This window comes from Salvelinus alpinus, chromosome 9 (assembly GCF_045679555.1).
Source record: "Salvelinus alpinus chromosome 9, SLU_Salpinus.1, whole genome shotgun sequence".
Taxonomy (NCBI): domain Eukaryota; kingdom Metazoa; phylum Chordata; class Actinopteri; order Salmoniformes; family Salmonidae; genus Salvelinus; species Salvelinus alpinus.
Genome location: NC_092094.1, coordinates 4,445,287 through 4,461,728, shown reverse-complemented (window position 1 = coordinate 4,461,728; position 16,442 = coordinate 4,445,287). Strand labels below are relative to the sequence as shown.

General features: G+C 44.1%; 1 protein-coding gene across 4 annotated transcripts in view; it reads right to left on the bottom strand.

The window, feature by feature from the left end:
- The window catches only part of LOC139584175 (anoctamin-3-like), an 83,277-nt gene that overhangs the window by 17,271 nt on the left and 49,564 nt on the right, over nucleotides 1–16,442 (bottom strand). For all 4 annotated transcript variants that reach the window (XM_071415721.1, XM_071415722.1, XM_071415724.1 and 1 more), the window contains exons 13-21: nucleotides 14,601–14,697; nucleotides 13,289–13,349; nucleotides 7,072–7,154; nucleotides 6,663–6,803; nucleotides 5,708–5,872; nucleotides 2,238–2,274; nucleotides 1,344–1,455; nucleotides 972–1,029; nucleotides 307–404 (exon numbers count right to left, since the gene is read on the bottom strand). In XM_071415721.1, the coding sequence (XP_071271822.1) occupies nucleotides 307–404; nucleotides 972–1,029; nucleotides 1,344–1,455; nucleotides 2,238–2,274; nucleotides 5,708–5,872; nucleotides 6,663–6,803; nucleotides 7,072–7,154; nucleotides 13,289–13,349; nucleotides 14,601–14,697 (852 nt within the window). The remainder of the gene's footprint in view (nucleotides 1–306; nucleotides 405–971; nucleotides 1,030–1,343; nucleotides 1,456–2,237; nucleotides 2,275–5,707; nucleotides 5,873–6,662; nucleotides 6,804–7,071; nucleotides 7,155–13,288; nucleotides 13,350–14,600; nucleotides 14,698–16,442) is intronic.

The following is a 16,442-nucleotide window of genomic DNA, read 5'->3' as shown; positions in this document are numbered from 1 at the left end:
CTGAAGGCCCTGTATCTGTCATGTTCAGGGACCCTTTTCATCTCTGAGAAAGAGAGAGAGAGAGAGGGAGAGCAAGAGAGGGAGAGCAAGAGAGGGAGAGCAAGAGAGGGAGAGCAAGAGAGGGAGAGCAAGAGAGGGAGAGCGAGAGAGACAGAGTAGGAGAGCGAGAGAGAGAGAGACAGAGTAGGAGAGCGAGAGACAGACAGACAGAGTAGGAGAGCGACAGAGTAGGAGAGCGACAGAGCGACAGAGAGACAGAGAGAGAGAGAGTGTGTGTGTGAGAGAGAGTAATTCCACAGTCCTTACGGATAACCCAGCTCCATGAAGTTGTTCCAGGTTTGTTTTAGTACCATGATGACTCCCATTTGTAGACACAGATCGATCAGACAGCCACTGGGATGGCACTGGAAATAAAAACCAACAACTATTAATTACAGTACAAATCACTGAGTGAAAGAAACCACAAAAACAGTAACATCCACGTCGCCAGATTTACTGCAACTGAATAAAACAGAACACAAAGTAAAACAATCCCAAAGTATTATATTCATATGAAACCTCATGCTTTATAAAATCAAAGAGAGCTTCATTAATCACTATTAATTGACTCGAATTCAATGGGTGATGCATGCCAGCCATTTCAAGCTCATTTTGAGTGTTTGGTTTTAGCGCCGTTACAAACCATAATTGATTAGTTATGAAAGAGATTAATGGTGAAAGTTTACGACAAAGGAATGATTACATGTTATACAGGAGTAAAAACGAATATGGCGCGTTGATTAATCACTACCGTAAAATCTCCCCTCAAATGGAAAGGCAATAAGCAGCCTTAACAGTGTTTAAATAATAACATTTAAAATTATTATTTCTTCCCTTATATAATGCAGACCAGAGCCCTCTACAGGGAACAGGGAGACCTTTAGAACGCAGACCATGGTTTAGTTGCTGGATTGCTTCCTGACTCCACTCACCTCCTCCAGTCTCCATCTATTGAACAGTTTGTTATATTTCCCTGGTCTGCCGGCGAACCTAAACACAGTCAGAGTGAAGATATTAGCTTCAGTTTAATTCTCCGGGACAGTTCAACACAGTACTAACTGTGAGCTGGGGGGGGGAAAGATTGAAACTTTCACAGAACCTTACTCACACAGACAACTTATTTGGTGAATCAACATATTCGGGGAATCTGAGGAATCATGAGATTGTAAGAACAAATAGTTTATTCTATTTGAAAAGAGAAAGAGGGGAGCATGTAGAACTTCTGCTGTTATATTTATTGAGGGCGGCTTCCAAAACCCCCCCTGTCTGTTACGACATTTATTAAGGTGACCTTTAATAGATACCTTCCAAGGAAGAAAGCGATGTAGAACGTAGAGCTGTTCAAGTTTACAAACTGGAAGAGAAACATCTTGAGAGAAAAACTGTTCTCCCATTCTGACTCAGTCCGTGGGTGTTCTACAGAGAGAAGGAGGGGGAGAGAGGGAGAGAGAGAGGGAGGGGGGGGGGGAGAGAGAGAGAGGAGGGAGAGAGAGAGAGAACGAGGGGGAGAGGGAGAGCAAGAGGGAGGGAGGGGGAGGGAGAGAGGGAGAGGGGGAGAGGGGGAGAGAGAGAGAGAGAGGGAGAGGTGGAGGGAGAGAGAGAGAGGGAGAGAACGAGGGGGAGAGGGAGAGGGAGAGGGAGAGGGAGAGAGAGAGAGAGGGAGGAGAGAGAGGGAGGAAGGGGGAGAGCGAGGGGGAGAGAGCGAGGGGGAGAGCGAGGGGGAGAGAGCGAGGGGGAGAGCGAGGGGGAGAGAGCGAGGGGGAGAGAGCGAGGGGGAGAGAGCGAGGGGGAGAGAGCGAGGGGGAGAGAGCGAGGGGGAGAGAGAGAGGAGAGAGAGAGAGAGGGAGGGAGGGAGGGAGGGAGGGAGGGCAAGCGAGAGCAAGCGAGAGCGAACGATGGGGGGAAGAGAGAGAGGAGAGAGAGGGAGGGAGGGGAAGAGAGGGAGGGAGGGGGAGAGAGAGAGGAAGAGAGGGAGGAGAGAGGGGAGAGAGGAAGAGAGAGAGGAAGAGAGGGAGGGAGGGGGAGAGAGAGAGGAAGAGAGGGAGGGAGAGGAAGAGAGGGAGGGAGGGGGAGAGAGAGAGGAAGAGAGGGAGGAAGGGGGAGAGAGGAAGAGAGAGAGGAAGAGATAGAAAGATGACAGAAGGTGACATGTACCTCTGAAGCAACATATGTGTAACGTTAACGAGGGTTCTGCTCACCTAAATTGGTGAGAAGGTAAGCCACCTTTTCATATACCTGAAGAGAGAATAACAAAGCTGTTTTGAGACAGATACCATCACAGATACCCACCCAGATACCCATCACATTACAGATACCCGCCCAGATACCCACCCAGATACCCATCACATTACAGATACCCACCCAGATACCCACCCAGATACCCACCCAGATACCCACCCAGATACCCATCACATCACAGATATCATCACATTACAGATACCCACCCAGATACCCATCACATTACAGATACCCACCCAGATACCCGCCCAGATACCCATCACATTCCAGATACCCACCCAGATACCCATCACATTCCAGATACCCACCCAGATACCCATCACATTCCAGATACCCACCCAGATACCCATCACATTACAGATACCCACCCAGATACCCATCACATTACAGATACCCACCCAGATACCCATCACATTACAGATACCCACCCAGATACCCATCACATTACAGATACCCACCCAGATACCCATCACATTACAGATACCCACCCAGATACCCATCACATTCCAGATACCCACCCAGATATCCATCACATTCCAGATACCCACCCAGATATCCATCACATTACAGATACCCACCCAGATACCCATCACATTACAGATACCCACCCAGATACCCATCACATTACAGATACCCACCCAGATACCCATCACATTACAGATACCCGCCCAGATACCCATACCCACCCAGATACCCATCACATTACAGATACCCACCCAGATACCCATCACATCACAGATATCCATCACATTACAGATACCCGCCCAGATACCCATCACATCACAGATATCCATCACATTACAGATACCCACCCAGATACCCATCACATTCACAGACATGGTGATCAGAAAGTTACAATTTGCCCGTGGATCAATATGCAACAATATCCTGTACGACTGTGGATGAGGTGGCTTGGCTTAACAGTTTGGCAAGACATCGATCACATTGAGGGACATGAAGTTGATACAGACTCTGGTTCCAGAGGGGTATAGGGCCAGAACCCACCACAATGAGACATGATCATGAAGTTGATATAGACTCTGGTTCCAGAGGGTTATAGGGCCAGAACCCACCACAATGAGACATGATCATGAAGTTGATATAGACTCTGGTTCCAGAGGGGTATAGGGCCAGAACCCAGCACAATGAGACATGATCATGAAGTTGATATAGACTCTGGTTCCAGAGGGGTATAGGGCCAGAACCCACCACAATGAGACATGATCATGAAGTTGATATAGACTCTGGTTCCAGAGGGGTATAGGGCCAGAACCCACCACAATGAGACATGATCATGAAGTTGATATAGACTCTGGTTCCAGAGGGTTATAGGGCCAGAACCCACCACAATGAGACATGATCATGAAGTTGATATAGACTCTGGTTCCAGAGGGTTATAGGGCCAGAACCCACCACAATGAGACATGATCATGAAGTTGATATAGACTCTGGTTCCAGAGGGGTATAGGGCCAGAACCCACCACAATGAGACATGATCATGAAGTTGATATAGACTCTGGTTCCAGAGGGGTATAGGGCCAGAACCCACCACAATGAGACATGATCATGAAGTTGATATAGACTCTGGTTCCAGAAGGGTTATAGGGCCAGAACCCACCACAATGAGACATGATCATGAAGTTGATATAGACTCTGGTTCCAGAGGGGTATAGGGCCAGAACCCACCACAATGAGACATGATCATGAAGTTGATACAGACTCTGGTTCCAGAGGGTTATAGGGCCAGAACCCACCACATTCAGAGACATGATGATCATGAAGTTGACACAGACTCTGGTTCCAGAGGGTTATAGGACCAGAACCCACCACATTCAGAGACATGATCATGAAGTTGATATAGACTCCGGTTCCAGAGGGTTATAGGGCCAGAACCCACCACATTGAGACATGATGATCATGAAGTTGACACAGACTCCGGTTCCAGAGGGTTATAGGGCCAGAACCCACCACATTCAGAGACATGATGATCATGAAGTTGACACAGACTCTGGTTCCAGAGGGTTATAGGACCAGAACCCACCACATTCAGAGACATGATGATCATGAAGTTGACACAGACTCCGGTTCCAGAGGGTTATAGGGCCAGAACCCACCACATTCAGAGACATGATGATCATGAAGTTGATACAGACTCTGGTTCCAGAAGGGTTATAGGGCCAGAACCCACCACAATTCAGAGACATGATGATCATGAAGTTGATACAGACTCCGGTTCCAGAGGGTTACAGGGCCAGAACCCACCACATTCAGAGACATGATGATCATGAAGTTGATACAGACTCTGGTTCCAGAGGGTTATAGGGCCAGAACCCACCACATTCAGAGACATGATGATCATGAAGTTGACACAGACTCCGGTTCCAGAGGGTTATAGGGCCAGAACCCACCACATTCAGAGACATGATGATCATGAAGTTGACACAGACTCTGGTTCCAGAGGGTTATAGGACCAGAACCCACCACATTCAGAGACATGATGATCATGAAGTTGACACAGACTCCGGTTCCAGAGGGTTATAGGGCCAGAACCCACCACATTCAGAGACATGATGATCATGAAGTTGACACAGACTCTGGTTCCAGAGGGTTATAGGACCAGAACCCACCACATTCAGAGACATGATGATCATGAAGTTGATACAGACTCTGGTTCCAGAGGGTTACAGGGCCAGAACCCACCACATTCAGAGACATGATGATCATGAAGTTGACACAGACTCCGGTTCCAGAGGGTTACAGGGCCAGAACCCACCACATTCAGAGACATGATGATCATGAAGTTGACACAGACTCTGGTTCCAGAGGGATACAGGACCAGAACCCACCACATTCAGAGACATGATGATCATGAAGTTGACACAGACTCCGGCTCCAGAGGGTTACAGGACCAGAACCCACCACATTCAGAGACATGATGATCATGAAGTTGACACAGACTCCGGCTCCAGAGGGTTACAGGACCAGAACCCACCACATTCAGAGACATGATGATCATGAAGTTGACACAGACTCCGGCTCCAGAGGGTTACAGGACCAGAACCCACCACATTCAGAGACATGATGATCATGAAGTTGACAGAGACTCCGGTTCCAGAGGGTTACAGGACCAGAACCCACCACATTCAGAGACATGATGATCATGAAGTTGACACAGACTCCGGCTCCAGAGGGTTACAGGACCAGAACCCACCACATTCAGAGACATGATGATCATGAAGTTGACACAGACTCCGGCTCCAGAGGGTTACAGGACCAGAACCCACCACATTCAGAGACATGATGATCATGAAGTTGACAGAGACTCCGGTTCCAGAGGGTTACAGGACCAGAACCCACCACATTCAGAGACATGATGATCATGAAGTTGATACAGACTCCGGCTCCAGAGGGTTACAGGACCAGAACCCACCACATTCAGAGACATGATGATCATGAAGTTGACAGAGACTCCGGCTCCAGAGGTTGCAAACGGCCAGTTCTTCTTGACAAACTCCCAGTCGATCGATGCAAACTTCTCCATGGCAATCAGTCGGAACACCACCACCGCAAACACCGCTGTCAGGACCAGAGAAATCTGGAGAGGAGACACGCACATAAACACACACACAGATACACAGACAGACACAGGTAGAAAGTGGAGGGGGCGAGAGACAGAAATAGACAGCAGAACTAGACTACTTATGAGGCTGTCAGTTCTGGGGGTAATAGATCCTGGCTGGGTCTGGGAATGTGTCCGTTTTGGGGGTAATACATCCTGGCTGGGTCTGGGAACGTGTCCGTTTTGGGGGTAATACATCCTGGCTAGTTCTGGGAACATGTGTTTACAATGTCTAGACTCTATGGAGCAACATTGTTAAACAATGACTCACTGTTACATGTCACAGACTCTAGACACGTCCTATTGTAGTTGAGTGATGAGCAACAATAAACAAACAATATCACAACAACAGAGGGGCAGAGTCACTGTTTCCAAGGAGTGGCTGTTGTATTGATGGGTCCTCTCCACCAGTGGGTGGTAGTAGACTGCTAGAAAACTCATCACTCTAGTAGGTAGAAAACTGTGTTCAAGGGTTGTGGGGGGGAGGTCAGTTCATTTTCAATTCAGTCAATTCAGAAAGTAAACCGAAATTCCAATTCGATTTTCAATTAAAAAACATTTCAGTGTACTTCTAGAATGTACTGAATTGAAATGGAATTGACCCCAAACCCTTACAGTATATGTACACACTGAGGATAGATCCACAGTAAAAGCCTTTTTATTTGTGTGATGGAAGGTCTTAGCTGTGAAGGAGATCCCAGACACAAACAGAAAGACACGGACCCCACAGTACAGCCTGATAACTCATGTGATGACGAGGTCTTACCATGAAGAAGACGCCGGACACAGAGATCATGAGCCGGCTGAGTTTGTCAGTGAAGGGCTGGAAGGGCTCTGGCTTGCCAGAGATGTGGTTTACTCTCTCTAACCTGGAGTACTTGGCTTCGAACTGGGGCCGCAGATTCTCCTGGGACAAAACACACATACCACCGCAGTATATCATTTCAATTACGCTGATATTTCTGACTGGAGCCAATCAAAAGATACCTCCCATCCACACAATGCTTGACTGTATCATAAGAAACATTGACATAGATGAATATGATGTGAAATCATATTCAAATAACCAGATATTGCTGAATGAGAAATGGCTGAACACTAGTGTACATACATGTAGAGATGTCTCTGACATTATTTCACATGAATAAAAACAGATACTTCTGTCTGGATCAAACCTCTTCCTCCTCCCAGTCGATGAGGTCCCAGTCATACGTCAACTCCGCCCTCCTCCTCTTCCAGAACTCCAGGAACACCGTGGCTACAGGGACAACATTCCAACAGAACACGGAACACGGAGAGGAGGGATCCATCAACCTTCATGGAATGACTTGCGTGATTTATTCCAGTAGCCTGAATTCCTGAACCTGTTTTTGCTCATGTTCCACTCCTTGTACTCCGTGACATGTCATGTTTGGCATGACGATTGGCAAGGAGTGGAACGATAGCTCTTGGGGGTGTCTGGCGTCTCTTGGGGGTGTCTGACATCTCTTGGGGGGGGGGTACTTAAAGTCCATATCTTTGACAATTGTGGGAGGGCCCACCTTGAAATCTGAATTCTCAATGGGGAAATATCTCTACGGCACATTCCCTACACACAGAAACATTGGATACACATGAGAACATGGTGACTTCAAAGAGTGATTCAAATGTATTTTTAAATGTGCAGCAAGATTCAGCTTGAATGGAGCTTGACCCACTTCTGTTTACAGAGGGAGAGTAGACGGGGAAAATGAGCTTTAGACGCCTGGGTTCTTTCACCTCATCTACACACCTACACGGCACGTACACGACACGTACACGACACGTACACGACACGTACACGACACGTACACGACACGTACACGACACGTACACGGCACGTACACGACACGTACACGACACGTACACGACACGTACACGACACGTACACGACACGTACACGACACGTACACGACACGTACACGACACGACATGTACACAGCCAACGCTGCTGTCCCATGCCATAGACCCACTAAACCACTGGTCACTTCCTGTTTCACGCTGTGTATTTAAATACTGTATCCCCCTGACGTAGCTCATCATAATATTTATACTACTGTATTTACACTGTTTAAATCAAATGAAATACAACAGGTAGACAGCAGAACTACCTGCTGTATTAAGTTTTTTTTTAGAGAAACGCTTACTAACAAGCCCTTAACAAAAAATGCAGTAATACACACCATATATTTATTTACACACTGGCTTCTTTCTTACTCTAATATATCTACTGGTGTTCTTGTTACTCTTATATATATATTATATATTATTATTATTATTATTGAATATCTTGTGTAAATTCCCCCCGGTGTAAACACACTATATACAGTTGAAGTCGGAAGTTTACATACACTTAGGTTGGAGTCATTAAAACTCGTTTTTCAATTACTCCACATATTTCTTGTTAACAAGCTATAGTTTTGGCAAGTCGGTTAGGACATCTACTTTTTCCAACAATTGTTTACAGACAGATTATTTCACTTATAATTCACTGTATCACAATTCCAGTGGGTCAGAAGTTTACATACACTAAGTTGACTGTGCCTTTAAACAGCTTGGAAAATTCCAGAAAATGATGTAATGACTTTAGAAGCTTCTGATAGGCTAATTGACATCATTTGAGCTAATTGACATCATTTGAGTCAATAGGAAGTGTACCTGTGGATGTATTTCAAGGCCTACCTTCAAACTCAGTGCCTCTTTGCTTGACATCATGGGAAAATCAAAAGAAATCAGCCAAGACCTCAAAAGAATTGTAGACCTCCACGAGTCTGGTTCATCCTTGGGAGCAATTTCCAAATGCCTGAAAGTACCACGTTCATCTGTACAAACAATATTATGCAAGTATAAACACCATGGGACCATGCAGCCGTCATATCGCTCAAGAAGGAGATGCGTTCTGTGTCCTAGAGATGAACGTACTTTGGTGCGAAAAGTGCAAATCAATCCCAGAACAACAGCAAAGGACCTTGTAACGCTCGTCTGAAGAAGAGGACCAAAGCGCAGCGTGGTTCATGATCATTTATTCACCAAAAACACTTGAGCAAAATAACAAAGTGAGAAATAAAACAGTCCTGGTGCAGACGCTAAACTGAAAACAACTACCCACAAAACACAGGTGGGAAAAAAGGCTGCCTAAGTATGATTCCCAATCAGAGACAACGATAGACAGCTGCCTCTGATTGGGAACCATACTCGGCCAAAAACAAAGAAATACAACACATAGAATGCCCACCCTAATCACACCCTGGCCTAACCAAAAATAGAGACTAAAACCCTCTCTATGGCCAGTGCGTGACAGACCTTGTGAAGATGCTGGAGGAAACAAAAGTATCTATATCCACAGTAAAACGAGTTCTATATCGACATAACCTGAAAGGCCGCTCAGCAAGGAAGAAGTCACTGCTCCAAAACCGCCATAAAAAAAGCCAGACTACGGTTTGCAAGTGCACATGGGGACAAAGATTGTACTTTTTGGAGAAATGTCCTGTGGTCTGATGAAACAAAAATAGAACTGTTAGGCCATAATGACCATCGTTATGTTAGGAGGAAAACGGGGGAGGTTTGCAAGTTGAAGAACACCTTCCCAACCGTGAAGCACAGGGGTGGCAGCATCATGTTGTGGGTTGCTTTGCTGCAGGAGGGACTGGTGCACTTCACAAAATAGATGGCATCATGAGGCAGGAAAATTATGTGGATATATTGAAGCAACATCTCAAGACATCAGTCAGGAAGTTAAAGCTTGGTCGCAAATGGGTCCTCCAAATGGACAATGACCCCAAGCATACTTACAAAGTTGTGGCAAAATGGCTTAAGGCCAACAAAGTCAAGGTATTGGAGTGGCCATCACAAAGCCCTGACCTCAATCCTATTGAAAATTTGTGGGCAGCACTGAAAAAGCGTGTGCAAGGAAGGAGGCCTACAATCCTGGCTCAGTTACACCAGGTCTGTCAGGAGGAATGGGCCAAAATTCACCCAACTTATTGTGGGAAGCTTGTCGAAGGCTACCCGAAACGTTTGACCCAAGTTAAACAATTTAAAGGCAATGCTACCAAATACTAATTGAGTGTATGTAAACTTCTGACCCACTGGGAATGTGATGAAAGAAATAAAAGCTGAAATAAATCATTCTGTCTACTATTATTCTGATATTTCACATTCTTAAAATAAAGTGGTGATCCTAAGTGACCTAAAATAGGGAATTTATACTAGGATTAAATGTTAGGAATTGTGAAAAACTGAGTTTAAATGTATTTGGCTCAGGTGTATGTAAACTTCCGACTTCAACTGTACACACAAAAGTATGTGGACACCCCTTCAAATTAGTGGATTCAGCTATTTCAGTCACACCGGTGCTGACAGGTGTATAAAATCGAGCACACCGCCATGCAATCTCCATAGACAAACATTGGCAGTAGAATGGCCTTATGAAGAGCTCAGTGAATTTTAACTTTGCAACGTCATAGGATTGTTCGTCAAATTTCTGCCCTGCTAGAGCTGACCCCGGTCGACTGTAAGTGCTCTTATTGTGAAGTGTAAACGTCTAGGAGCAACAACGGCTCAGCCGCGAAGTGCTAGGCCACACAAGCTCACACAACGGGACCGTCAAGTGCTGAAGCGCGTATGGTGTTAAAATGTGTCGTGGAAAATTGCAAGATTATGTTATAATGCTTGTATTGCATTATAATGGTTGTTTTATTCGACAGAATAGAGTATTCTGTCAACTATTGTGTGTGTTTTCCACTGAGGATGGGCCTCTATGAGATAGCACTGACAGAGGAGATTTACGATGTCTTTGGGTGATAAAACCTAACGAGCATTCCAGATTGGATGAGGTAATGGTTCTGTGCTATGAAGTACCAGGAACGAGATTAGAACCTCGTCTGAGGGACCAAACTGAGCAATAATTTATAGCGAATGTTATCTGGCTAAGAGATACTCCTTTCTCAATTATAAAGTCCCTTTGTGAAGAGTTCCTAAGATCTGTGGTTCGTCATGTAGGTTGAGAGGGGTGTATCTTGGCTATAAAAGATCTTTGTAATTTTCTGTAGTCAGTTCCAATGGTTCATTAGAAATGGTGCATCATTGAAAAGTCAAATTTCTATTGCAAAGCTCTTATTATTAAAGATGTAGTTTAAGTATAACTCTGACTGGTGTGTGAAGTTTGTAACTCTCCTCATTTGGTAAAGCAGAAATATGCCACCACAGTAGCGTGTAAAAATCGTCTGTCCTCGGTTGCAACACTCACTACCGAGTTCCAAACTGCCTCTGGAAGCAACGTCAGCACAATAACTGTTTGTCGGGAGCTTCATGAAATGTGTTTCCATTGCCGAGCAGCCGCACACAAGCCTAAGATCACCATGCGCAACGCCAAGCGTCAGCTGTAGTGGTGCATTGGGGCTCTGGAGCAGTGGAAACGTGTTCTCTGGGGTGATGAATCACGCTTCACCATCTGGCAGTCCAATGGATGAATCTGGGTTTGGCGGATGCCAGGAGAACACTACCTGCCCGAATGCATAGTGCCAACTGTAAAGTTTGGTGGAGGAGGAATAATGGTCTGGGGCTGCTTTTCATGGTTCGGGCCCCTTAGTTCCAATGAAGGGAAATCTTAATGCTACATCATACAATGACATTGTAGACAACTTTGTGGCAACAGTTTTGGGAAAGCCCTTTCCTGTTTCAGCATGACAATGCCCCGTGCACAAAACGAGGACAATACAGAAATGGTTTGTCGAGATTGGTGTGGAAGAACATGACTGGCCTGCACAGAGCCCTGACCTCAACCCCATCAAACAACTTTGGGATGAATTGGAACGCCGACTGTGAGCCAGGCCTAAACGCCCAACATCAGTGCCTGACCTCACTAATGCTCTTGTGTCTGAATGGAAGCAAGTGGTGTCCACATACTTTTGGTCCCCTAGTGTATGTATAGATAGCATTTGATTGCTGCTACAGTGCTATTTGGGTTGTTAATCAGATTCGTGGCCTGCACCAATGGGTCTTGGTCAAAAGTAGTGCACTATATAGGGAATAGGCTTCTATAGGGCCCTGGTCAAAAGTAGTGCACTATATAGGGAATAGGGTTCCATAGGGCTCTGGTCTAAAGTAGTGCACTATATAGGGAATAGGGTTCTATAGGGCTCTGGTCTAAAGTAGTGCACTATATAGGGAATAGGGTTCCATAGGGCTCTGGTCTAAAGTAGTGCACTATATAGGGAATAGGGTTCCATAGGGCTCTGGTCTAAAGTAGTGCACTATATAGGGATCCATAGGGCTCTGGTCTAAAGTAGTACACTATATAGGGAATAGGGTTCTATATGGATGTTTTCTAGAGAGCAAGATACATACTATAGAAAGAAAAACTGTCTATAAAAAAAACTATTAACTTTTAAAATAAATCAGGCATATAATGGGCATCCTTGGTGGTTAGCCTGTTAGCCTGGGTGGGGCTGCTTGGTGGTTAACCTGTTAGCCTGGGTGGGGTTGCTGTTAGCTCTAGTTATTGATTTCTCAGATGAAGAAATTCATTATTTTCAGAGCTATGTGCAGCTCTAAAATGATCAGTTAAGTTCAGATATAAAAATAAATCTCTTGGTTATTGGAACATGCAATTGAGAGAAAGCCCCTGTTTTTCCAGATGACTGTGTGATCTTGCTCTTGACCAGCAAAACGCTACAGAGGGTGGTGTGGACAGTCCAGTACATCACTGGGGACGAGCTACCTGCCATCTAGGACCTCTATATCAGAGGGTGGTGTGGACAGTCCAGTACATCACTGGGGACGAGCTACCTGCCATCCAGGACCTCTATACCAGGCGGTGTCAGATAAAAGGCCCCAAAAATTCATACCGACACAAACACACATTGCACGCAAACACATTGCACACACACACACACACACACATTGCGCACACACACAGCTGAGAGAGAGAGAGAGAGAGAGAGAGAGAGAGAGAGAGCGAGAGCGAGAGCGAGAGAGAAGACTCAGTGAGCATAGCCTTGCTATTGAGAAAGGCCGCCGTAGGCAGACCTGGCTCTCAAGAGAAGACAGGCTATGTGCAACACTGCCCACAACATGAGGTGGAAACTGAGCTGCACTTCCTAACCTCCTGCCCTTTTCCCTTGTGTGCTTTAACCATTTGTACATTGTTACAACACTGTATATATACATAATATGACATTTGTAATGTCTTTATTGTTTTGAAACTTCTGTATGTGTAATGTTTACTGATCATTTTTATTGTTTATTTCACTTTTGTATATTATCTACCTCACTTGCTTTGGCAATGTTAACACATGTTTCCCATGCCAATAAAGCCCCTTGAATTGAGTGAGTGAGAGAGAGAGAGAGAGAGACTGAGAAAAATGTCTTTACCCCATATAGCCATGAAGATAGCAAAGAACACAGTTCCTCCATTGTCAAAGAGATGGGTCACCTGCAGAAACAGACAGAGGTAAATAAACAATTCCCTTGGGTTGGAATCAAGGGCTTGTAAGTAAACATTTCACGGTAAAGTCTACACTTGTTGTATTCGGCGCATGTGACAAATAAAGTTTGATTTGAATGTTTAAATGATGTATTCAATATAGACAAGTAAAATACAATAATTGTGTGTTATTAGTTTGAACACACTGTGTTTGTCTATTGTTGTGACTTAGATGACGATCAGATGAAATGTTATGACCAATTTATGCAAATATCCAGGTAATTCCAAAGGGTCAACATACTTTTTTCTTGCCACTGTAGCTTAGTATATAGCAGCAGTTCAGGGATGAGCTTCTATTCCAATTCAGAAAGTCAATCCTAATTCCACATTTTTCTCATTAACCACGTTTCCATTCACAGTTTTCAAGTCATATCGTATAAAAAATAAAAAATAAATCATGACAGTGGTGTTGGAAACAGGAAGTTTATGAATACAATAAAAAAAATCTTGCTCTTATCCATAATAATCTCATGATGTAGGCTATACCCAACACTGTATCTGCAAGCTGTTGGCTAGAGCGCACGTGCCAAGACCAGAATTGGCCCATTTGCTATTTAACACAACCGTTTTTGTGACACAACTATCGCTAGAGTTGAACATGTGATGGAGACACATTGACTTTTAGATTTTTATTTGGTACATGAAAACTTCTAAAATAAAAAATAAAAAGTATATTTTGTGTGCTACATGATCACGCTGATTTTTATCCTCAACAAGTCTATTTGGTGGAAACACACCACTGGTGGGAAAATGGGCATATTTCCTTTATGCGGATTGTAGAATATTCACATGAAAATCTGTCGCCAATTGGATGGAAACCTAGCTACTGAAAAGTATTGGAATTTCCTGAATTGACTGGAATTTAAATGTAATAGGCCCCAAACCTAGTGGGATCCTCATGGACAGTACTTGCTAACAGTAATATTACTTCTGTTTAGTATAGTACTAGCTAACAGTAATAGTACTTATGTTTACTACAGTACTAGCTAACCGCAATAGTACTTCTGTTTACTACAGTACAGCACACTACAGTACAGTACTGTTTACTACAGTACAGCACTGTTTACTACAGTACTAGAGCTACCAAGGTGGATAACAGAATAGAATAGCTTCATGGTCGTATTACTGACCTTTGCATAGACACAGCTGTCACTGAGCTACCAAGACAGAATAGAATAGCTTCATGGTCGTATTACTGACCTTTGCATAGACACAGCTGTCACTGAGTTTCCAGGGTTTGCAGTTCTGCTCACACATGGGACACATGATTGTCGTGTTGGCCTCACAGATCTCTTTACTGATGGGACAAAACAGACAGACTGATATTCATGTCTTAAAAAGGACATTAAAAAGGACATGAAAAATCCCAACCGAAGGGGGGGGGGGGGGGGGGGCTGCAGATGGACCTACAATTTATTGGGGGAGAATGACTGTTCTGGTGACTTTAAAAAAAGGACATTCTTCAGAATAAATGAAAATCAAATGAAACTGACATCTAAAATATATTTTCCCCTTCCAGAAATGATCCCAATAACATATTGGTCCATATTATCAGTCAGGTGTGCTATTTAGCAATAAGCATCATCACCTGATGTAGCCCATCTGATGCAGCATAGTGGCTATAAATAAATAGGCGGAGGGTTGCCCATCTGCATGTACCCCATTGGGCTAGTCATTAGGTAGATAGCAAACTCTCCAGCGTAAACATTGGGCTAGTCATTAGGTAGATAGCAAACTCTCTAGCGTAAACATTGGGCTAGTCATTAGGTAGATAGCAAACTCTCTAGCGTAAACATTGGGCTAGTCATTAGGTAGATAGCAAACTCTCTAGCGTAAACATTGGGCTAGTCATTAGGTAGATAGCAAACTCTCTAGCGTAAACATTGGGCTAGTCATTAGGTAGATAGCAAACTCTCTAGCGTAAACATTGGGCTAGTCATTAGGTAGATAGCAAACTCTAGTGTAAACATTAGGCTAGTCATTAGGTAGATAGCAAACTCTAGTGTAAACATTAGGCTAGTCATTAGCTAGATAGCAAACTCTCTAGCGTAAACATTGGGCTAGTCATTAGCTAGATCGCAAACTCTAGTGTAAACATTAGGCTAGTCATTAGGTAGATAGCAAACTCTAGTGTAAACATTAGGCTAGTCATTAGCTAGATAGCAAACTCTCTAGCGTAAACATTGGGCTAGTCATTAGCTAGATAGCAAACTCTCTAGCGTAAACATTGGGCTAGTCATTAGGTAGATAGCAAACTCTCTAGCGTAAACATTAGGCTAGTCATTAGGTAGATAGCAAACTCTAGTGTAAACATTAGGCTAGTCATTAGGTAGATAGCAAACTCTAGTGTAAACATTAGGCTAGTCATTAGCTAGATAGCAAACTCTCTAGCGTAAACATTGGGCTAGTCATTAGGTAGATAGCAAACTCTCTAGCGTAAACATTGGGCTAGTCATTAGGTAGATAGCAAACTCTAGTGTAAACATTAGGCTAGTCATTAGGTAGATAGCAAACTCTAGTGTAAACATTAGGCTAGTCATTAGGTAGATAGCAAACTCTAGTGTAAACATTAGGCTAGTCATTAGCTAGATAGCAAACTCTCTAGCGTAAACATTGGGCTAGTCATTAGGTAGATAGCAAACTCTAGTGTAAACATTAGGCTCTCTTGTTGCTAGTTAGCAACATATTGATGACTTGAATGGCACTCAGCTAACCAAGGATCATGTACTGTGAATATAATGTAGGCCGTTACACAGGACCCCTGTTACATTTAGCCCGGTCTTCCCTATGCATTTCAACGCCATTGACGCTGCTAAAAACTGGTTCTAAAATGGTGCATTTGACAAATAAGTATATAGTCTAGTAACAAAAGAAAGCTTAGTGATCTTCCTCTTAACAGAAACCATCAAAACTGCTTTCAAAAGCTATGTTTTCCCACGACTGCATTAAGAATGTTGTAGCCTACAACGACTGGGCATGCATACTTCTCTCCCTGTGAGGTAACGACTGGGCGTGCATACTTCTCTCCCTGCGAGGTAACGA